This window comes from Ursus arctos, unplaced genomic scaffold (genome assembly GCF_023065955.2).
Source record: "Ursus arctos isolate Adak ecotype North America unplaced genomic scaffold, UrsArc2.0 scaffold_4, whole genome shotgun sequence".
Lineage (NCBI taxonomy): Eukaryota > Metazoa > Chordata > Mammalia > Carnivora > Ursidae > Ursus > Ursus arctos.
This window is the reverse complement of record NW_026623056.1, coordinates 82,912,234-82,935,605: the sequence shown is the minus strand read 5'-3', so window position 1 is coordinate 82,935,605 and position 23,372 is coordinate 82,912,234. Positions and strand designations below refer to the sequence as shown.

The 23,372-nt window shown below is 39.5% G+C and overlaps 1 protein-coding gene across 1 annotated transcript in view; it reads left to right on the top strand.

Annotated features, from left to right (window-relative positions):
- The window catches only part of PAXBP1 (PAX3 and PAX7 binding protein 1), a 33,414-nt gene extending 16,294 nt beyond the window's left edge, over positions 1-17,120 (top strand). The window contains exons 9-18 of the mRNA XM_026512515.4: positions 1,802-1,901; positions 1,989-2,104; positions 3,888-4,087; positions 5,134-5,278; positions 5,976-6,097; positions 7,505-7,581; positions 7,964-8,030; positions 12,054-12,200; positions 13,935-14,089; positions 15,947-17,120. Of these exons, the coding sequence (XP_026368300.1) occupies positions 1,802-1,901; positions 1,989-2,104; positions 3,888-4,087; positions 5,134-5,278; positions 5,976-6,097; positions 7,505-7,581; positions 7,964-8,030; positions 12,054-12,200; positions 13,935-14,089; positions 15,947-16,064 (1,247 nt within the window). The 3' untranslated portion in view covers positions 16,065-17,120. The remainder of the gene's footprint in view (positions 1-1,801; positions 1,902-1,988; positions 2,105-3,887; positions 4,088-5,133; positions 5,279-5,975; positions 6,098-7,504; positions 7,582-7,963; positions 8,031-12,053; positions 12,201-13,934; positions 14,090-15,946) is intronic.
- Positions 17,121-23,372: the final 6,252 nt, after the last annotated feature.

Genomic DNA, 23,372 nt, shown 5'->3' with positions numbered 1-23,372 from the left:
CTTTTTTTAAAGAAACAAAAAACCTTGAGATTCATCTGTTGAGATTTGTGAACACTTAACAGGATTACTGCATGTAGTTCTTAGCGAAGTGAAGGCGGCTATCCCTTGAGTCTTCTACTCTCTCCTATGTCCCTTAATATACTACAGAATCTTGTGAACATAGTGACATTTTAAGTATTTGTTATAGCAGTGAATATTCTTTAAAACATTTCTTTAATGAAGGATACCTCTTAAAGAGACAGGAATCATTTCTATAACTTGGGACTTCAGCTGATTCACCGGTGGTGTGTGAACTCAGTTGAGGTACAACAGGGGCATCTTTCTTGTTTACCTTGCTCATCTTTCTTTATAATTGCTGAACTCTGGAACATCCTTCCTGATGTCAGAGTGATTTTGAAGTATGAATGAACAACTCAAGGTCAGCTTTTAAAAATAGTTGGGCCTACGATAGTTAGGATACACGAAATAGAGGGCTGATTTTGGGGTTTGTTTTTTCCTGTTGCTGCTATTGGCGGCACCTCTCTGATATCAGGCGAAGAAATATGTGAAAGCCTAAGTTGATGTCTTTCATTTTATGTATGATTTTCTCGCATCCTGTCCCTCAGGTCGTTTGCTTCTGTTATGATCCCTGTCTTACAGAATATCTTCATAAAGTATAGAAATGAGGGAAGTATTGCAGACAGATGTTAACCCCTGCTCCTCCTCCTCCCCTAGACAAGAGATCAGAGGACTATTCTCTGGAGAAAGAGAATGGGTCCAGAGAAAAGACCCTTAGATGCGAACATCTGGGATCCCCCAACAGAAGACTTCGTCCCAGAGATTGTATGGAGAGGCCTCTGTTAGACATCTCCCACCTTTGTCCACAGAACTGCCAGTCTCGTTCTTTTATATGAGGTGGTTACTGATCCTAGAGCAGCACACGCAGTAGAACCAAAGGGACTGAGGAAACAAAGACAATGCAGGCAGCAGAAGGATACACAAAATAGACTTGATACCCTTCAGAAGGTAATAGGAGGTGCCCTACATGTGACAGAAGTAGAGGATGCTATAGAAAGGGAATATTCTCAGAATAAGAGCCATCTCTTAGAATTTAAAAATACGGTAACTGAAATATAAATTTAAATAGGAAGGTTGGAAGCTAAGGCTAGAAAATTGCCCTAGAAAGTTAAAAGGAGAGAGAGACGGGAAATAGGAAGCAAAAAAAGAAGGGAATTGTGCTTTGAAAGAGTTTGAGAAAGCATAGGTTGGTCCTCTTAGATCTGGTTTTCATTCTATATGTTGATTCTGTCCTTGTTTTAGAAATAGAGATTAAATTTCTACACAGCAAAATTAGAATAAATAGAATAAATTATTAAACTCCCGAAACAAAGCTGTTTTCTCATCCTTCCTACATGTTTCTTTTCTTTCGTATCATTCAACGTGTGATGCTTAACTTCTTCCTTAAAAAGTAATCTGTTATTTTTCCCTTTGCACAGGTAATTTTGATTTTTAATTTATTTGGTCATCATGATAGCGTCAACTAGTTAGTTCTTTCACAAGTAGATATAAAAACAGTGATTAATCCCAGTTGTTTTTGTGTAGGGTTATTGAACTCTCCATTTATTTTTCTACTCCTTTTCATGGGAACACAGAATAATACTGAGATTTGCTCTAAACTAGAAAACTATCTGGTTTACCAGTTACCGCAGAATCCTGTCGTTGAGATTAGCAAACAGTCTATCATTATGGCTTATTCTGTGCAAACTCTTTCCTCAAGATTGTTGAAGGAAGGCTTTTAATTTTAACCATCGTTGTTTTGCAGATAAAGCTCTGATGGCACCAAATCTCGATTCCTTTGGGCGAGATCGGGCACTGTATCAAGAGCATGCAAAACGTAGGATTGCAGAACGGGAGGCCAGAAGGTAATTCTAAAAATGCTTGCTGTTGCTTTGTTTGCAAAGGGAGGAATCTCTTTTATCTGGTTTGGGAACATGATGTTTGTTATTTAGGACTCGTCGGAGACAAGCCAGAGAGCAAACCGGTAAGATGGCAGATCACCTTGAAGGCCTTTCCAGTGATGATGAAGAAACTTCTACAGATATTACTAATTTCAATCTGGAAAAAGGTTAGACATTTATTTGGAAATGAGATTCATTGACGCTTTGGTTTATTGGATGTGGTTTTTACCATGAGATGGTATGAAGTTTTGTGGCATATGAATTAGAATCAGCCACTTTTTTCTTAATTGTAAAAACTTGCACGCATTTTTATTAACTGAATATAATGATGAATTCTCAAAAATAGTGGTGACACCTCATCATGGGCTTTATTTAGTACTTGCATAATCAATGATATTACTCTTCAGAATTAGAATTTTAAGTGACAAAAAAAAATGTGTCAGATCCCAACGATAGCCCTAATGCAGCCTGTCCTAGGAAGGTAAGAACTTGGCCATGGGACACTCAGCCCTGAAGTAAACTCCTGATTTGCGGAGTCCTGAATAATGTCAGCCAAGAGGAACAGTTAATACCGCTATGTGCCAGGCATTTCTAGAAGAGTCTTCAGAAGTCTTCATTTCCCACCAATGGTTGTGGTTCTTTGGAATTATATCAGCTGCAAGCCATTTGGAACTTAGTCGGAGAAGTCTGTTTTTCTCCCACCTTTTTATAGTGAATGTTTTTAAACAGAAATTCAAAGAATAGCACAGTGATCACCCATGTACTTGTCACCCAGATTCAGCGGTTGTTATTGTCATTTAACCAAGTTTGCCTTAATTTTTTGAGGGATGTGTGAGTGTGTGTGTGTGTTGTTGAACCATTTGAAAGGAGCCTGTAGACACCATGGTACTTTAAACACTTGAGCATGTTAACTATAAGTTCTTTATATTGTGTCTGTTTAGTAGCAGTTCCCCCAAAATAAAACTCTTGGGACTGTTTTTGTGGATTATTCTGTATTTTCCAACCTAGGATCCACACGAGATTTCCTGCCCCGCTTTTGGTTGTTACATTTTCCCCCTAGAATTAATGAATGTCCAAGGGTACCTTACACATATACACACCCCCATTGTTTGTTTAAGACAAGTTTTTGAAGAGACCAGGCCACTTACCTTGCGGAACTTCCTACATTTTAAATTTGTCTGTTTCCTCATAGTATTAATTTGTTTTTCTATTCACTGTATTTCCATGTAAGGTGGGATTTAGGTCTGAAGACTTGATTAGATTCAGGTTAAGCTTTTGTTTTGGCAAGAATACTTCATATAAGATGCTGCTGCTTATTGCATAATGTCAGATGGTGAGTGTTAGATTGTCGCCACTACTAGTGATGCTAAGATTGATCTTGAGAAGTAAGTTGTCACAACTAGGTCTCTCCATTATAAAGATTCCCGTTTCCCAGGTCATCGGTGGCATCAAATAACCTTCCACTTAAAGATCCTAGAATCCATTGGCGATACTTGTCTATGTCCGTTCTTGCCGTCACCAGCAGACTTTGAAAGAAGTGATACGATTGTTCATTGATCATGATGCACATCTGATATTTATACAGTGATTGTGGACTGAAGAGCAGTTACTTCATGCAATTACTCATGGTTAATATACCATAGTAACTGAAATTTGAGCTGACTTGTTGGGGGACAGGTGGAATTTAACTAAACTCTGGGAACCAGAAATGCTATGTGTTGGAGCCGTGCAGATGAACACTGCCTACACTCTGCTTTGCATAATAGACATTTGAAACTTAAACTTAACCTCTGTTTGTGCTTTAAGTTGTAATTAACAATGATTTTTCTGTTAATGAGCCTATCTGATTGATACTGAAGCTACGCTGAAAATACTGAATTGTGTTTTTTCTACTACATACTAAATTACGGTTCTCTGTGGGGTTTTTGTTGTTTTTATTGTTGTCTTTAGATCGCATTTCAAAGGAGTCCAGCAAGGTTTTTGAAGATGTCCTTGAAAGTTTCTATTCAATCGACTGTATTAAATCCCAGTTTGAGGCATGGCGTTCAAAATACTATCTGTCCTACAAGGATGCTTACATTGGCCTTTGTTTGCCAAAGCTGTTCAACCCCCTTATACGGCTGCAGCTTCTCACTTGGACTCCTCTTGAGGTGAGTGGCTTGTGTCACTAGTACAGAGCAGTATAACATGGTGCCTGGGTAATTTTAATCTCAAAGCTAGAGGTGTTAGCTTAAGCAAAATATTTTTCAAGGGAGGTAGGGCACAGGGCTACAATAGAAACTGTATGAGGTCATGATCTTTTACACTCCCTTCCTTCTCAAGAAAGCCGTTTGTTACTTTCAAGGTATCTACAGTGCTTTTCTCAGTCAACTAAAATTGCATGTAGTGACACTGGGGTATGAATGTGAATGAATAATAAGACCTTGGTCCTTTGATCCTAGAAAAACTTAGAACTTCACTTAGCTCAGTGAGGCAGATATGAAATGAGGACCTGAACTGAGTCGAGGGTAATGGAAATTGGGAGAATAAGACAAATTGATAACTTTAGGAGGTGGAATTAATAGGACCTGATGGCCTGGTTTATAAGGGTCCTATATATGTTCAGTGGTCATGTTCAAGAGTTTTGGAGGTTACCTACACATGGATGGAGCCATGGGCACGAGTGAGATTGGCTGGGTTGAATGTGTAAACTGTAAGGAGAAGAGGGGCTGAGGTCGGAGCCCTGGAAACAACTGAAAAAACGGAACCATTTGGCCCCCAACTGCCAGTTGTTCTTTGCCAGACCTTGTGGAGTTTCACCCTGTGCATGTACACAGCAGAGGTCAGGGGGACTTGTGTGCATTTTGGAGTTCTTTTTCTGGGTCACTCCCTCCTCTGCCCCACGGCTTCCAGCTGTCTCAGCCTCCCTGAACTCCAGTGCTTGTCTCCACACCTGAGCGAGACTGCTCTGCCTGCGATCCCCCACCTGCTCTGCGCTCCCACCAAGGCTCACTTCATTTGATTCTCTGCCTTTTGGGGGCCATAGTCCTGTCCTACCTGTGTCCAGTGTCTGGAAATGGATGTTTCATATATCTTGTCCAGTCTTTAGTTGTTTACCACTGAAGGTTAAATCCTGTTCCTGTCACTCTTAACCATGGCTGGAGGCAGAAATAGCAAGTATTTTAGATGTTTCACTTTTAATATTTCTTTTTTCTAGGCAAAATGTCGTGACTTTGAGAATATGCTGTGGTTTGAATCTTTGCTATTTTATGGTTGTGAAGAGCGAGAGCAAGAGAAAGATGATGTAGATGTTGCACTATTGCCTACCATTGTGGAAAAGGTGATTCTTCCTAAACTAACAGGTAGAGATTTCTGAATTTGAACATTTAATTAGACACATCGGTTTTCAAATCTACTTCTACGAGTTTTTACCCAGAGCGCGTATTTCCTCATAGAAGTTATATTACAGATGATAAAGTAACCACCAGGTCCAGAGATGGTTAAAGGATGGACATCTCTTAGCCTAAGACTTGAAGACCACCTTGGGGTGGGCCTGGAGTTGGAGGCAGTAATTAATCCATAGATGAATTTTAGAGACTCTTAGATACTACCTGAAGGAAAACTGAATACATAGCCTTGGCAGGGGGATATGCGTTTTGCTGGGGAGCAATTTCATTACTTCCATCAATTTCTCAAAAAAGATTAGGGATCATTGGTATGGGAACCTATTTAAAATATTACAAACGTTTCAAGTTTAGTTAGGAAAACTTGCTGGGACAAGATGGTGGGACATCTCCTAGGATATAGAAATCCTCCCTTCCCCGCCAATCTTTATTATCACCCAGCAGCAGAAAATAGAATGAATCTATGCCCTCCCCACATTTGCCTCATCCTCAACGTTTCCAGAGTTAAGAGGACAAAGAAGAGTGGAGCTTATACTCTAGAGAGAGAAAAAGTAAATCAGGATTGGCATTTATAAGTTGAGGGCTGCTTGATGCAGATTTAAGCCAGCTGCAATTTACTTCTGTATCTCAGCACATCCTACTTTTCTCTTACTAGTAATAGCTGAAAATATGTGGGACCCTTTTTCTACAACACAGACTTCAAGAATGGTTGGAATTACACTAAAATTAATAAATGGATATCCTTCAGTTGTGAATGCAGAAAACAAAAATACCCAGGTAATTTAATTATTTATTATCTGTGAAAGGTTTTTTTCTCCCCTCTCCTTTCAAAAATGAACAAGAGTTGGGACACCTGGGTGGCTCAGTTGGTTAAGTGACTGCCTTCAGCTCAGGTCATGATCTCTTGGTCCTGGGATTGAGCCCTGCGTCCAGTTCCCTGCTTGGTGGGGAGTAGGCTTCTCCCTCTCCCTCTGCCTCTCCCCACTGCTCGCGCGCACATACACGCACTCCCTCTGTCTCGCAAATAAATAAAATCTTAAAAAAAAAAAATGAGCGAGAGTTGAAGGAGTGAGTGGTTATGTTCTAAAGGTTGCCAGAAAATCTGATTCCCTCAGGCCATCTGGTCCTTTATAGCCTGAAATATATAAGATTTGAGATCATCATGTTTTTAATGTTAAGATCTCTCTGGCAAGGTGGTGTCATTACTCCAGGTAGCCTCTCATCCTTCTCACCTCCCCACTTCCCACTAATCAAACATCCCTTTTAAGAACTGGGTTTTTTTGGAAAAAGAAAAATGTAAAACTACTAGAATGGGTAACCATTATGATTTAAATGCTAAAGCATTTGAACATCATATAAAACAACTAATTTTCAAACTTCAGATTGTTGTCATCCCTCTGGGCATTCTTTTTTTTTTTTAAAGATTTTATTTATTTATTTGACAGAGATAGAGACAGCCAGCGAGAGAGGGAACACAAGCAGTGGGAGTGGGAGAGGAAGAAGCAGGCTCATAGCAGAGGAGCCTGATGTGGGGCTCGATCCCATAACGCCGGGATCACGGCCTGAGCCGAAGGCAGACGCTTAACCGCTGTGCCACCCAGGCATCCCTCTGGGCATTCTTAAGTAGACAATTTAGACACAGAAAAGGTGCTCTTTTTTTTTTTTTTTTTTTTTTAAGATTTTATTTATATATTTGAGCGAAAGAAACAGAGCATGAGTGGAGGATGTAGAGGGAGGGAGAAGCAGGCTCCCCACAGAGTGAGGAGCCTGATGGGGGACTCAATTCCAGGACTCTGAGATCATGACCTGAACGGAAGGCAGAGGCTTCACTGACTGAGCCACCCAGGCATCCCGGAAAAGGTGCTCTCCATCATCATTTTCACTGACCTCATTTTGAGAAGAACCAGAATATGTATCTGATTTTAAGTCTTAGTACTATGTAGTAGCCTGAAGGGTTTACAGATTTCTAAGTGGCTTCATTGCCTGGTAGTTGAGGGCTGAACTAAGAGTAGTGAGTATTAAAGACCTTAAATGCCTTCAGCAAGGAATGTAAAAAATTGGAGAAGACTGTTGACTTGAAGTTGAATACTCAAGTGATTTAGAATATGGCTTGTTTTTCTTTCTTAAAATTTAACTTTTATCATAACCCTTACTAAAATGTGTGATCTGTTTTTAATTCTTTAGGTATACCTAAAAGCACTCTTATTAAGAATGCGGAGAACTTTAGATGATGATGTTTTCATGCCCTTATATCCCAAAAAGTAAGTAACTCTTCAGAATGTTAAAGATGATAATATTATCCATTATCTTCCAGAGAAGCTTCTTAAGTTCTAGAAAACTAAAGGTAGCTCAAAATACAAACTTTACCTATTTAGTGTAAACCTGTAGCCCGTAGAGACTAGCTCAGTGGGAAAGTGGTTCCCTTAAGCAGAATAAAGCAAATAATGCTTTTTGTACTTCCTTTGTATCTCACAGTACATTTCCATTTTCTTTTAAAACCTGTCTTCTGGAATATAATTATTTGACAATTTGAAAAATTACTTAATTCTTTTGTTCACCTATTTTATTTGTAGAAATCTTTTCCAGGAATCAGATGGCGCTTAACATATAAAATGTTCGCTCATGTTTCTCTTTTTTTCTTAGTGTCTTGGAAAATAAAAATTCTGGGCCTTATTTGTTTTTTCAACGACAGTTTTGGTCTTCAGTTAAGGTATGTGTCTAGGCTTTTTAAAAGACTTCAGATTTTGTTTGGCTCATATATTTTGGAAGGTATTTTACTATTTGATTAAGTAAATCTTTAGGCTTAGATTGATATCTGTATACAAACTCCATCTTACAAACTATTTTTATTCCAAAAGTTATTCAGGTTTGATGTTTCCACACGAGAAAATGTATTCTGAGTTCCAAAGCAAGGTTTAAGCTAGCCAGCAGAATGCCTTGCTTATTCAGCAAGTAGAGTACCAGTTACTTTTCTAAGTTGGGGAATATAGCACTGAATATGATACAAGTGGAGCCTTCATGGAGTTTATAATCCAGCACAGTTGATAGCAAACAAGTATTATTATCTCAGTTGTGATGAATCCTGAAAGGAGAAATTCACGGTAGTATGGGAGCATATGACAAAGGCACCTTGACTGGTGAGTCACAGAAGATCCCCAACTGCCCCGAGGAAGTGATATTTATATCATTAGACCAGAAGAATAAGTAGGAGCTGGCACTGAGGTGAGGAAGAGCAGCATACATTACAAAAACCGAGAAGTCCAGGATGGCTGAAGTTAGGGAAGAGATGAGCTTCCCAGATGATATAGGAGCTGTAATTTACATACAAACATGTGTTCACTACCCAGATCAAGGTGCATAACACTTCTACCATCTCCCCCAATTCCCCATGTCCTTCTGTAGTCAAGCACACTCCTGCACCATGGCCACCCCTTTTTCTTGTCCTGTAGTTTTCTTTGTAAGGATGCCTTATGAATGGAATCATTTATGGTCTGGCTTCATTCACTTAATGTAATGCATTTGAGATTTATCAGTGTTGTCATGTGTTACTGGTAGTTAATTTCTTTTATTGCTAAGTAGTATTCCTTTGTAAGGTGGATGATGCCGCAAGTTGCTGTATTTTTTTTTAATCCATTCCCCAATTGAGGAATATTGGATTGTTTCCAGTTTGGAGTGATTATGAATTAAAGCTGCTTTAAGCATTTGCATACAGGCCTTTTCTGGGTATGTAAGTTTACATTTCACTTGGGTAAATACCTACACAGAACTGGTTTTCAAATCAACAATATATTAATGTTATTCAGTTATCCCTCATTTTCACCACAAATCACGCTTGGCATTGTCAGTTTTGGAGTGCTGTACTAGGTGTGTAATGGTGTCCTGTTACAGTCTTAATTTGTATTTCTCTAATGACTGATGATGTTGAGCATGTTTTCGTGTGTTTGCTAATTGTATATATTATCTCGTGAAGTATCTGTTGAAATCTTTTGCATTTTTTTAAAAAGATTTTATTTATTTGAGAGAGCGCACGAGTCAGGTTAGGGGCAGAGGGAGAGGGAGAAGCAGGCTCCCCGCTGAGCAGGGAGCCCAACGACACAAGGACTGGGACTGGATGCTAGGACCCTGGGATCATGAGCCGAAGGCAGATGCTTAACTAACTGAGCCACCTAGGTGCCCAGATCTTTTGCATTTTTAAAAATTGCTTTACTGAGCTTTGAGTTCTGTATTCTGGATACAGATTCTTTATCAGGTGTATGATTTGTAGCGAGTCTTTCTTTCCTACTGTGTGGCTTGTCTTCATTCCTGTAACAGTCTTTCCAAGTACAGAAGTTCTTCATTTTGATCAAGTCCAGTTTATCACTTTTTCCTGTCATGGGTTGTGCTTTGGGTGTCATAGCTAAGAAATCTTTGCCTAACGCAAGACCACAAAGTTTTTCTCCTGTCCTTTTGTCTAGATAGTTCATTGTTTCGGGTTTTACGTATAAGTCCATGATCCATTTTGAGTTCATTTTTATATAAGGTGTGGGGCCTGGATTGAACTTTGTTCTAGAACTGTTTATTGAAAAGGCTCTTCTTCTTCTTTAACTTTAAAAATTTTTAATTCCAGTATAGTTAACATACAGTGTTATATTAGTTTCAGGTGGACAGTGTAGTGGTTCACCCATTCCATGCATCACTCAGTGCTCATGATACACGCACTCCTTCATTCCCATCACCTATTGACTCACCACCCCCTCTCCCCAGCCTCCCCTCTGGGGACCATCAGTTTTTCTCTATAGTTGAGTCTGTTTCTTGGTTTGTCTCTCTTTTTTTCTTTGCTTGTTTGTTTCTTGAATTCCACATATGAGTAAAATCATGTGGTATCTGTCTTTGACTTATTTCACTTAGCATTATACTCTCTAGCTCCATCCACATTGCAAATGGCAAGATTTCATTCTTTATGATGGCTGAATACTGTTCCAGTGTGTGTGTGTGTGTGTGTGTGTGTGTGTGTGTGTGTGTATACACATCACATCTTCTTTACTCATCAATTGATAGACACTTGGGCTGTTTCCGTAATTTGGCTAAATAATGCTAAGGCTGTCTTTATTGAATTGCTTGTGTACCTTTGTTGAAAATTAATATTGGTCATGGAAGGGACATGCACAAATTGCTGTTTTTAAGATTATTCTGGCTGTTGTGTGGATAATGGATCAAAGCAGGTAAGGATAGTAATAATGAAAATTTATTATGGACGTACTATGTGGCAAGCACTGTGCCACACCCTTTATTGCTTATCTTGTTGAGTTGTCACAGTAGCCTATAACTCGACACTGTTATTCTCACTCTACTCCTGGGACAGTTAGGTACAGAATAGCCTGCCCAGAGTCATTCAGTGTAGAAATGGAAGTCTAATTGAGGCCAGTCTGACTGATGAGTAGCTCTTCTTAGCTGGGGTCTGTGAAATAATCAATATCTAATGCCCTAAGCATAATGCATTCCCCTTTCCTTGCGTCTAGATCGGTACTTGCTATGTACCATCTTTGGGAAAATTAAGTAAAGAGTCAGATCATTTTCTGTGGTTTTATTTCTCTCATAGAACCCTGCTTGAAAAAGACTACTCCAGAGCTTTTGCTCATAATCACTTGAGGAGCTGTGAAGTCCAGAAAGAGATGATGGCAGCTTAGATTAGGGGGGTGGCAACAGGAACCAAGAGAAGTGGACACAGTGGATGGCAGGGGGTCAAACAACTGGAGGGAGAGGTGAAGAACGACATCCAAGCTTCTGGCCTAATCAGTTAAATGTTAACATTTACTGAGCTGAGAAATACTGAGAAACTTGGGAATTTTTTGTGATGGGATGGGCTGGGAACTCCCATTTTAAACTAATGCCTTCTATTTTGCATGTATTGAGCTTTAAGTAGGTTGAGCTGTTAAGGTGACGTAGCTCAGTTCAGTTTTGTGAGATCTGGTAAACATGCAGTGTTGTAGTCAAAAAGAGAGTTTATCTTTTTGTGGATGGTTGTAGGACTCACTTAAGCATGATTTTGAACAAAGGACATTTATTGAAGGATGAGCGCTTGCCCGGTAGTACTTTCTGTTATGATGGAAGATGTTCTGTTTTTGCAGTGGCCCATAAAGTAGCCACTAGCCCCATGTGGCTGTTTATGTCTTACTTAGTTAATTTTAATTAATTACACCTTAAAATTCAAATCCTCATTCATTTGAGGCAACATTTGGACCCTTTAAAACTGTTAGTACTTTAGCAAGACATGGTGCACTGTATTTCATGAGGTGTTTTACTCTATTTTCTTTGACTTAATTTAATTGCTTAACAATACCTTGGAATAGTTTTGTTGTTTGTTTGTTTTGTTTTGTAAAAAAGCCAGACTTCTAGAAACAGAGATTTGATGTGTGGTTGCCAGAAATGGGGAGTCCAGGGTGGGGGAGTGGGGATTAGGTGAAAGGGGTCAAAAAGTACAGACTTCCAGTTACAAAATAAAATAATTCTGTGTGTGTAATGTACAGCATGATGACTGTAGGTAATAATACCATGTTGTATATTTAAAGTTGCTTAGAGAGTAGATCTTAAGAATTCTCATCACAAGGGAAAAAATTTAGTTAGGTGAGGGATACTGACTTTGTGGTGATCATTTCACAATATATACTTAGATCAAATCATTATGTTGTACACTTTATACAATGTTATGTGTCAATTATATAATTGGGAAAATAATTTTCTTTTCTCTTTCTAGCTATTAGGGAATTTTCTTCAGTGGTATGGCATTTTCTCGAATAAAACTCTTCAGGAGTTGTCAATAGACGGTTTATTAAATAGATACATTCTCATGGCTTTTCAAAATTCAGAATATGGAGATGACAGCATCAAAAAAGCCCAGAATGTAAGTTAAATGAACCATATTGTAGTTTTTAAAGCTTGTAAATTAGAATGAATTGAGTTTCCTTTGTTTGAAGAGAGATTTTAGAATTTTATGAAAACTCCTTTGATCATTGACTTTGGTGTAATGTTGACAATCAGTTTGCCTCCTAGGTACTTCTGAACCCCCTCAGCATTTTTTATATAAAAATGTATACTGTAACATTTGTATTTATCTTTCTATCCATCTGTTATATCATTATTTTGGCAGGTATTAATAAAAGTTGTAATTTCAGAATTATAAATTTTTAACAGTTGGATGAAAGCTATTTTGAGTGTTATTACAACAATAGTCTCTCATTTAAGTAATTTTATTTTGTTTTCTACTTTATGGGAATTACAATTTCATCTTTTTTATTGTATTTTTTTTAAGATTTTATTCTTAAGTAATCTTATATCCAATGTGGGGCTCAAACCTACCAACCTTAAATCAAGAGTCATATACTCTACCAGCTGAGCCAGCCAGGCACCCCCAGTCTCTCTTTTTTAAAAATATTTTTTGAAACGATTATAAAATTAAAGAAAATTTGCAAGTACAATACAAAAATTTTTCCCTCAACCATATCAGAGTAAGTCTCTAACATGATACTCCCCTGCCCCAAATACTTTGTGTGTTTTCTATAATCATGGATGTTCTTAAACATAAGTATGACATAACCATCAACATCATTTATCTATTATTGTCACCTAAGCTTTGAGACCCTTCAGGTTTTGTTAGTTATGTCAATAATATCACATCCTTGGCAAAAGAAATTCCCAGATCGTTCTTTTAATTGTCATGTCTTACATCTTTCTTAGTCTCCTTTAATCTGGAAGAGTTCTTGTTTTTCCTTGACCTTTACACAACCTTGACAGTTCTGAAGATGATGAGCTAAATATTTTGCAGAATGTCCCTCAATTTGGGTTTGTTGGATATTTTCATGGTTGGTTTCAGATTCTGCGTCTTTGGCAGGAACTGTCCCAGATTTCACTGGAGTCCCTTCAAGTTGACCTCTGTGACCTTGTAACATGTCATCTCATTTTGGGGGAGCACTTTCTTGCTTTCCGGCACATGATGTTCTGGGCTCATCTACTTGCTTGGCCCCAGACCTAGAATCCGTCATTTTTCCAAGCATCCCTGGGTTCTTTAGTGGGGAGCCTTCTCTGCCCACTTAACTGAATCCTGCTAGTACCCTGCCCTCTCCCATGTGGAATCAGCCTCACCTTGCTTAGGCTCTTGGCCTAAGCTGCCCCCCCCCCCCAGTACAGTGTTGTCTTGACCTCACCCTGGGCCAGCGCGGATACCTACTCATTGAATTATTCAGCATGGGGAGGGGCTACAATGTGATATTTATGCTGCACATGTTTTTATATCAAAAGCTGCTGATAAAAGGACAATTCAGTTCATTTGGGGCTTCCTGGAAGACAGGAAAATGAAGCATTTGGTTATCAATTTTATGTCCCTAATTTACTTAAATCTTGAAGGTCATTTTTTTTTGTTTTGAGTACCTATCTGTTGAAGTTAAAAATACAGATATATTCAGGTATATTTGTATAGTTAATGTGGAAAGTCAGGTTTAAAAGAATATCCCTTCAAAGCAATTGGCTATATGTAGTTCAATAGCGGGTCTTCTAGTTACATACATTATCCCCATTGTCTAGGCTCAGCTTTTAGATACTTTATTTTAACTATTTTATTTTACATCTTTCTTTTTCATAGGTAATCAGTTGTTTCCCGAAGCAGTGGTTCATGAACCTGAAAGGAGAAAGAACTATTTCTCAGTTAGAAAACTTCTGTCGATACCTTGTACACTTAGCAGATACAATCTACAGAAACAGTATTGGATGTTCCGATGTGGAAAAAAGAAATGCAAGGTAATTTTTTGTAATTGTTCAATGAAATGGTGATCTAGAGTCTTTAGTTTTTGTCACCTTTAGTATTATTAAAGTGTTTTAGAGTCATGTTTATATTTTACTTTAAATTGTGCATTGATTTGGTATTGGTAAACCTACTGAAAAGACACATCGTTTTTTTATTTTTGCAGTTTGACCTTATCTTTTTTCCAGTATGTTATTTATGAAGGTATTAGGAAGGACTTCTGGTAAGCACCAGCTCTAAGGTGAATGAATGAATCATGGTTTTCTCAGTCTCCTCCCTTGAAGAATTGGGGAGATTTCAGGCTCTTAGAATGTCATGGATCTTAATCTCTGGAGGTTCATTATATAGATGTAAACCCTCAAGAAGCTGGTCACTGAAACTTAAGAATATTAAAGGTTGTATGCCAGTTTCGGGACGTTTGTGTGCTCTGGCGTTTTCCTGTATCCATATCATAGACTAAAGGTCATCACTCATGATTTTTGGGGAGCAGCCTGTACATGCTTTTTACCAGGCGTTGCAAGGAAGGGATGAATAAATGAACCATTATCCCTTTTTTAAAAAAATATCATTTCATATATTCTTCCTAATGTCAGAGTTTTCATTTTCAGAATATACACCATTAGTCATACTCCTCTAACAAAACGTTTTTCTTTTCCCTCATTTCCCTTTCATGGAAAAAACCTTACTTTCTGGAGAAAATTCTCTGTCTCTTACAATAAAGTTAAAAACCAAGGAGATAGTAGAGATTTTAGTGGTAAAATTCTTTGGCCGGCGTTTTGACTTACATTTTAATTTCGTCTTTAGTGTGGGGCATTTTGTTGTTGGTTGTTATTTCTTGGCACTAATATTTTTTCTTGGTGTTTCTTACTAGATAAGTCCTAATCACTTTTTAAATTTTGATTTGTATATACTTAACTGGTTTTGTTAGGAAGTTAAATATCAACAAATGGTATTTACTTTTCTACAGAAAAGAACTTCAGCACCTATTACAAGTATTTGCTGTGTGCAGAGCCTGTAAAATAGGTTCCATGTGGGTTACAAAGTTTTACAAATATAATCCTTCCCTAAAAGGTGCTTGCTACAATTTTGCAGAGAAGAGACAGCTAATAATGTCACATTGTGTGCTGTTTCTCACACATGGTTCAAACTAGCTATTAAAACAGTCACTCTTGAAGTGGTGCCTGGATCAGCAGCATCAGCATCACCTGGGAGCTTTGTTAGAAATGCAAATTCCCAGGCCCCACCCAGACCCACTGAATTTGAATTCTGGGGATGGGGCCTGGTGATCTGTGTTTCAGCAACCCTCGAGGTAATTTTGGTGTATGCTAAAATTTGAGGACTACCCAGAATGACAGCTAGCAGGGGTGATAGAGGAAGCCAGCTTATGCTTTCTTAGTGAATTCAGGAAGCGTGGAGATTATGGTGGGGGGGTGGATGGATTGGGGATGAATGCACACAAATGCATTTGGGTTCCAGATACGTTCTGAAAGACCCGGGACTCTGATTCAGGAGGGAATGGGAGGCAGGGCTCTGAAGTAGTTTGACAATAGATTGTTTTCTTTCCTTTCTAGATATCAATGAAAATCATTGATCTGAATGAAATGTTGGGGTATTTTTGTTTTTGGAAGTGGATACTTGGTCTCTGGGCTAGTCATTCAAACATACACAAGTTTTGTTTTATATGGAAAAATTTATTTTTTTACATGCTGTAGCTTGCTTATCTCTGTCTTCTTTAAAAATGTATGCTTGAAAAAAATGATTGCAAACCTCAAAAGTGGCCATAAAGTCAGTAACAAATTTTCCTTTGAAGGCTTTTGTATTAATAAGATGTTGCTACATTTTTTCTTTTTTAGGGAAAACATAAAACAGATAGTAAAACTCCTTGCCAGCGTTCGCGCTCTGGATCATGCTATGTCTGTTGCAAGTGACCACAATGTGAAAGAATTTAAGTCTTTGATCGAAGGAAAATAGACCTGTGAGACTAAAGTCTGTTTGCTTTAATACCATTCCCAGTGTATAAATTTTGTATATATGTAAAGTTTCTTAAACTGTAAAATATTGATTCTTGTTTTAATACAAAGAACATTATTAATATTCAATACTGTGTCCTTAAATGCAATTTCTTTGGAATGAAAGGAATTCACATTATTTCTAGGAAGCCTATTAATGTTTTCCTTACTGCCTGTCATACTTTGTTTACAGAACTATTTTATATGGTCATTCAGATTAACCCTCTCAGTTAATTGTTCTCTGTAAACGATGTGTGCAGTGTAAATTGTGTAATTATGCATATATATATTTATACCACCATGGAGTTACTTTCACACTGGAAATTTGTGGTGTTTTTCTACGGAGCAAGCCTTTTAACAGCAGAAAATTACTCAGTAGCAAATTGTCTTAGGGAAATTACTACACTGTTGCAACAAAAGGGCTGGCAAGTGACTAAGTGTTCATCACCTTTTGGTTAGCAGTTGCTATCACTGTAGCTTTGCTGCCTTAAAATTGAGAGTTGAGTGTGGACTTACTCATTGGGTGAATGGAAACTTTCTTCCTTGAATCAGCATCACAGTCAAATGTGGGTTTAATATGAACTCTAATATATGCAACATAGGTTTTTGAGAAGAACATAGAAGTTTAACTTTTGGAAATAATAGCCCCACAAACCTCACTGCATGGTTTTGGGCTGACTGTCCTCTCTCATTCATGATTTTACCCCCTGACCAGCTTACAAAAATACATGCATTTGAATTTTAGTAGTCTGTCATTTTATTAAAATCCCACATATGTGAGTTATATATGCAATAAAGAATACGCCTTGCTGATTAGCTACACCCAGGCAATTTAATATCCTTGGTCTTCTATAATGTTTATACCATGTTGTAAATATTCAGAGAACTTGTTTTAAAGTTTATGCTTTCTGATTCTGTGATTTTCAAAAGAGGAACTTTTTGGAAATTAAGGACTATTGTTTGATAATTATATATGTAATTAAGCTTTAGCCAAGCATTAAATTAATTTTTAAATAGATCCTTTGTTGTATTTTGCTGGTGACTGATTTTAGAGCATTTCATATGACTCTAACATAGTTAGACTAGGAGCATGCATACCCTTGGTCAGGTCAAATAATATTTATAACAGTGTTATGAGCTCTCGTAAGTGCTCTGTCAGTTTTATCTCTATTGTAGGAACATGCTTATCCCTACATATTCATTCTGTTACACAGGAGAGGCCTACTAAATAGAATTAAAATGAGAACTTCAAGAGAATAAAACATAAACATGTATACATAGGACATGCACATCATGCGTGCCTTAAATTTGTGTTTCCAAACCCATTAGACTGGTGATTTTTCCTATGTCTATTTTTAAGGACTCCTGTAGTAAGCTTGGAAACTTTATCCTGTGCAATCCCTCAGGCGGTTTTGGTTTCAAGAATGGGTTTGAATACCACACAGGGACCTTGATATAAGGTGATTTCAGCATAGATGAACTGGAAAAAGTTTTGTTCCTGAAATAGCTAGAGTACATCCTTTCTTATGAAGGGAATTAGCAAAAGATAAATAGAGGGTGACATTTTAATAAAGCTAAAGGTTTGCTTCTTCAGTTTTTCCTTTTGGATCAGTCTTCTGAATTAACTCCAAAATAGGTGAGAAAGGCTTTTGAAAAGGAAAGCTATTTTATTGAGGCAATATAAAGCACAGTCATAAAGACTGATGGCTCCGTCATAGCACATGCTGGTGGTGCCTCACCCCTATCCCTTTGGATGCGTTGGTGTCTTGCAGGCACCCGCAGCTCTGCCTGAGGGCTTTCTCTTGGCCTGTGCAACAGGCTGGAGCGCCCACCAGATAATGTCCCAGAGAACAGCCCTCAGCCAAAGAAGGGAGCAGGAAGAGAAATACCCAGTAGTTCCAGTCCTCTGGGGAGCAGTCGCTGAGATAGCATTAGATAGTACAGCAGATTATTGATGGAAAAAGGAGAAGGAACTGGAGGAGGCCAGGAGAGCCTGAGAACTGCAGGATCATGAGGCGGGCATGACCTCTGAAGCAGAGGTGGGAGGAATTAAAGTCTCAGATGTAAGACTAAGAAGGTCTCAGCAAGGCTGACAGGGACTCCTCAAGCCAGAGTTGCAGTTCTGAGTTTAGTTCTCCAGGAGCTGGCCTTTGTCTTCCCACCGCACTCAGTCATTGGTGGCCAGGGGCTCCTTGTGGGAGATGGGGAGGCACGATCTACCATACCAATGAATAATCTCTCCAGTATGTTCCTTGTCATCTCCCAGAGGGCTTCAGTTGACTTGAGCCATGGTTGCCTATGGTGATGATAACCTCATCACCCAGAATTGGCCCCAGATTGCACAGCCTTACAGTGAGCACCTTCCTCATGAGAGTATTCCTAAAATGGAAAGTTCCCTAGTTTCTTTAAAGCAAGGTTTATTGATGTATAATTTTTTTTAAAGATTTTATTTATTTTATTCGACAGAGATAGAGACAGCCAGTGAGAGAGGGAACACAAGCAGGGGGGAGCAGGAGAGGAAGAAGCAGGCTCATAGCGGAGGAGCCTGATGTGGGGCTCGATCCCATAACGCCGAGATCACGCCCTGAGCCGAAGGCAGATGCTTAACCACTGTGCCACCCAGGCACCCCTATTGATGTATAATTTATAAACAGTAAAGTTTACTCTCATAAATTTAAGTACATATAGTTCCGTGATTTTTGACAAGTGCCTCATTTTGTTTTAAATGCTAATTTCTGGGTGGGGGATGGGGTAACAGGGTGATGGGCATTACGAAGGGCACGTGATGTAATGAGCACTGGGTGTTATATACAACTGATGAATAACTGAACTCCACCCCTGAAACTAATAATATACTATATGCTAATTAATTGAATTTAAGTTTTAAAAAAATGCTAATTTCTCTTGAAACCATGAAATCCTTCTAAAAATGGTCAGATGTTGTAGAGCTGCAAAATGCAATGTGTAAGTAGTGGTTCTGTATGGTTAAAGAACTCATCTCTAGCAGGGTAATGTCCATATAGTAAAGGGACTCACCATTCACCAATTAAAATGACATTTTGGTCGGTCGTTTCAAGTAAATGAAAATAAGAACAATTAAAACACCAGAACTTCTGCATGTAGCGAGAACGATGTAGTATGTCTGCATGTTTGTGGGCATGCTTTGATAAGGCTGTTTATTGTCCAAAATGCTTTGGAGACTGTCCTCCAAAATGGAAAGTGTATGGATACTGGGTTCACAGTTGCTGAGAGTGGCTTCAGACTACGGGCAAAGGCAGACTGGCTAAAAATTGTTCAGTGGAATTGGTTTTGATGTGCAACGTTGACTGGCCCCTGGCCTGCTTCTGGACCTCCAGGCCCCAGTAATTTATACTGGCTTTCCTCTAGCCCTGGCAGCCCTAACCGCAGCAGGGACTTGGATGTTAAAATCATCCAGCTCAATGAGAAAGCCTAGCACAGCATTTCTTGGAAAATATACTTGGAAAAAAAACTAATAGTCCTTAGTTTTGTGGCTTTACTTAAAAAGATCTTCAGAAACATATACTCTGTATCCTGTGCTTGATGATTCAAAACACATGGTGAAAGGTGAAAGGTTTGACAAATCCTATAGAAGCCATTTTAAGCTACTTTACAAAAACACTTTGCCCATGAAAGCTTACCTTTTTCACATGTAGCCTTAGGTGTTGAAATTCCAGAGACACCTGCTGCTTAGGGACGAAGAGCTAGGTTGGCCGGTGAACACCCTCCAGCTCTCATCTCAATGAGGCTGAGCCCTGCTATTGCTCAGGTCCTTTGGTTTCCATGAGGATCCTGTGTGTCATTAAAACAAACCCCTTCACTCGAGCTCCCTTGGGTTGGTCTATTATTCCAAATGAAAACTTTTTGGCATGCAAAATTTCCCTGTTCATCACAGGGGTAATGCCCTTACCTGTGGTATGTGTGAGCGGTTTTTTAGTCTTTGAAGTTTTTTATTTTATTTTCACAATGATTCTGCTCTCAAGCTAACTATAGTTTCTACTCACAAGGTTTCCATTTTTCCAATTTAAAATCTTACTCTTCACTGATTACCACAGACTTATTCAAAGCACATAGCTAATGCTATTTGGAACCTACTGTTGTGTTGATTCTCAGGAGCCATCCCTCTCTATATACTAATAGCTCTCTGCAGAGCCTTATACAGCTCAGTCTATGTAACCTGAACAAGAGCCTGTTAAAGATAGCTGGAACGGGCTGTTAATATTCCCCAAGTTTGCCAAACATTTTCTAGTATTTTTGATAAAATTCAGGCTATAAGGAAAAGTAGACCCTACTACTAATTCATATTTTAGACATCTGTCAAAATTCATAGTTGTGTAACATGGTATAGTTTTAAAAAATATTCTTGGGCCAATCAGTCATTTCTAAATTAATAAACCCTAGCTATAATGTACTGGGGACGTACTATTAGATTGAGCCATTTATAGTCCCTATATGAGTATTTTTGACTTCTAGAAATAGTGCATATTTTAACCTGATACAGGGAATTGCCCATAGGAGAAATAATTTAGTCAAAAATCAACATTTAAAACTCTGGGTGTTTGCCTTCAATTTCTTGAAGCTATTGAAGCTCATATCTGAATCATCTGTCTGGGACTGTTTTTGCCGATCTCAGTTTCTCTCCTGATGGGAAGACACAGAAGATTTGTATTGATTGTGGCTGTTGTAACAAATTATCACAAACTGGGTAATTTCAAACAATAGACATTCTCTCACAGTTCTGGAATCCAGAAGTTCGAAATCAAGGTGGTAGCAAGGCCATGTTCCTCCAAAAGCTCTAGGAAAGACTCCTTCCTGCTCTCTGGTGGCTTATAGAGGTGACTGCTGACATTCCTTGGCTGGTGGCCACATTGCTTCAGTCTCTACTTCTGTCTTCACATTCTCTCTCTCTCTCTCTAATTTCTCTCTACTACCCTATAAGGAGAGTTGTGATTGCATTTAGGCCCTACCCAGATAATGCAAAATAATCTCAAAACCCTTAACTGAATTTCATCAGCAAAGACTGGTTTTCCCCATAAATTAACATTCCCATGTTCTAGGGATTAGGATGTGCTATTTTTTCAGCCAACCACAGGCCTCATTCTTCATCTTCAAGGGTCAAGAAGATGTCAGCACATCTCTCTGGGCCCTTAAGACCTCAGTAAGAAGTTTGTGTGTGCCACTTAACACGTATTTTAAGTCAGCCACCACCCCTCCCCACACTTTTCAAATCTGATGAAAGTTTGTCCAGCTATTTCTATGTGCTGTAACAAGTATAAGTAGTAAAGAGGGACAAGAAAAAGAAGGAATAACATTTTATAAAAGTCACTAGTAAAATGGCCCTTGTGTTTTAAACCCTGGGCATGTGCTTATTTCATGAATAAAATGATCTATTTTGAAAGGATTTGGAAAAGTCCTGGCCTTCAGGCAGCTCTAGGAATGAGTCCTGCTTCCCGCCCCTCTCCCCCCAGTTCATTCTGAAGAAACAGCAATTCAAACACAGAACCAAGAAACTTTGACCTTAATCTCCTCAGTCCAAAATCAAAGGAAATCAGAAATAGGCAGAACACCTGCTTCTAAAGAGCCCAGCACCCATAACTGACACCCTGAGAAGGAGGGGTTCCCTGTGTGGCCTCAGGCAGGCATGGTGGAAGTGATCTTAGGTTAGGAGTGGGCAAGTTTGGTTTCAGGTTCCAATTCCACTTGAAACGGAGTAATTGTTAACAACTTATCTTTTCTGGGTTTCAGCTCACATAAAAAGCAACTCCCAAGCAAAGCATTCAATAACATCAACATCTCTCACAGAGCAATATCCTTCCATATGTTTTTCTGGTGCATACATCTGGCATTCCTTCAGGGCTAGAGAGGCATTATAACTGAATAGGCAAATAAGAAAATTTCCATTCCCACCCACTCCCATTTACTTCCTCTGTCAAATGCAATCTCTAATCGAAATGGATTCTTGTGGGGGGTGGGGGTGGGAAGCAACCACAGTCCAGAGAATCTTAATATAAATTTAATTCTGAGGCTGCTGTCAGTAACCACTAAGAACAAAACACCTTTTTCTAAGTAAACAGTGCTAAATGAGAAATCCTCTCCACTTCTCAGAACTGTGTCTTTGCATATCTCCTTCTAGAAAAGAAAAGGCTTCTCTTCTACTAATGAATGATAGCTACTTTGGTATCCGGAAACCAGGGTGGGTCCAGCTTCTCTAAAATGGATGAAGAAGCCACATGACAGGGCCCAGAGGGGGAAATGATTTTGTGCAATATAACAAATTTAAATTCTGCTTTCGCTGCTAAAATAAAAGCAAGAAGAGGAAGAGGTAAAGAAAAAACGAAGGCAAGCAGAAACGGTTTCTTCAGGATTTCAATTCCTTTTGGCCCTCTTGGCTTTGACTTCATTCCCATATTTAGGTCCCTTAAGTGGAAAGAGAATGAAAAGTCCGTGGGACACACTAATATTAGCCACGTAGCATGATTTGTTGAAAAATGAGGAAATGAGAGGGTTAGACGCCATTAGTTATTAAATTCCACTGTTGACAAAAGCTATTCGCCATTCAGTGCCAACCACAGCTGCCTCAAAACAGCTATGTTTCAGCTCAGTCTTGAGGCCCCGGTTCGCGACTTCCGATTGTCCACCGTGTGTAAAGTGGAGCACTCTTTCCTGTAGTGTTCCTGAGAGCTCTGGAACACTCCAGAAGAAAAGGCAGCCAAAAGAGTTGCTCCAAAGCGGGCATTAGTTTTTCTTCCGCTACCTACCCAGATGCTCAGAACAGGAACTGGGCGCAGTTCGCGGGGAGACACCATGGACAGCTCTTCGGGCGCCGCCCGTTTGGTGGGGAGTGCGGGCTGTCCCGAGCCCTCCCCGCGCTCGTCAGGCCGCTGGGGGCGGCAGGGGGTGGTCCTGACACCCATCTTGGGCACGTACGGTCCCCGGTCCCCAAAGCTTTTCCCCAGAGCCCCTCCCTGGCGCCCACGGGGAGGGTTGGTAAGCTCTGAAAAGCCCACGCTAGGGGGCCCGGGAGGCCGATCCTCCTCGTCCCCGCCTCCCCAGCGGTCGGACCTGTAGCTGCGGCCTTGCCGACAGGCCCTCTGAGGCGAAGGTCGCTGCCCTGGGAGGCAGCAGGCAGCCTACCATTTCGGACCCGCAGGCGGGCTCGGGTGGGCGGGGCCTGCCTCCTGACGCCCCGCCTTTCCCCCCGGGGGGCGGGCCTTCCGCCCCCGGCCGCGGCGCAGTGCGGAAGAGATGGGCC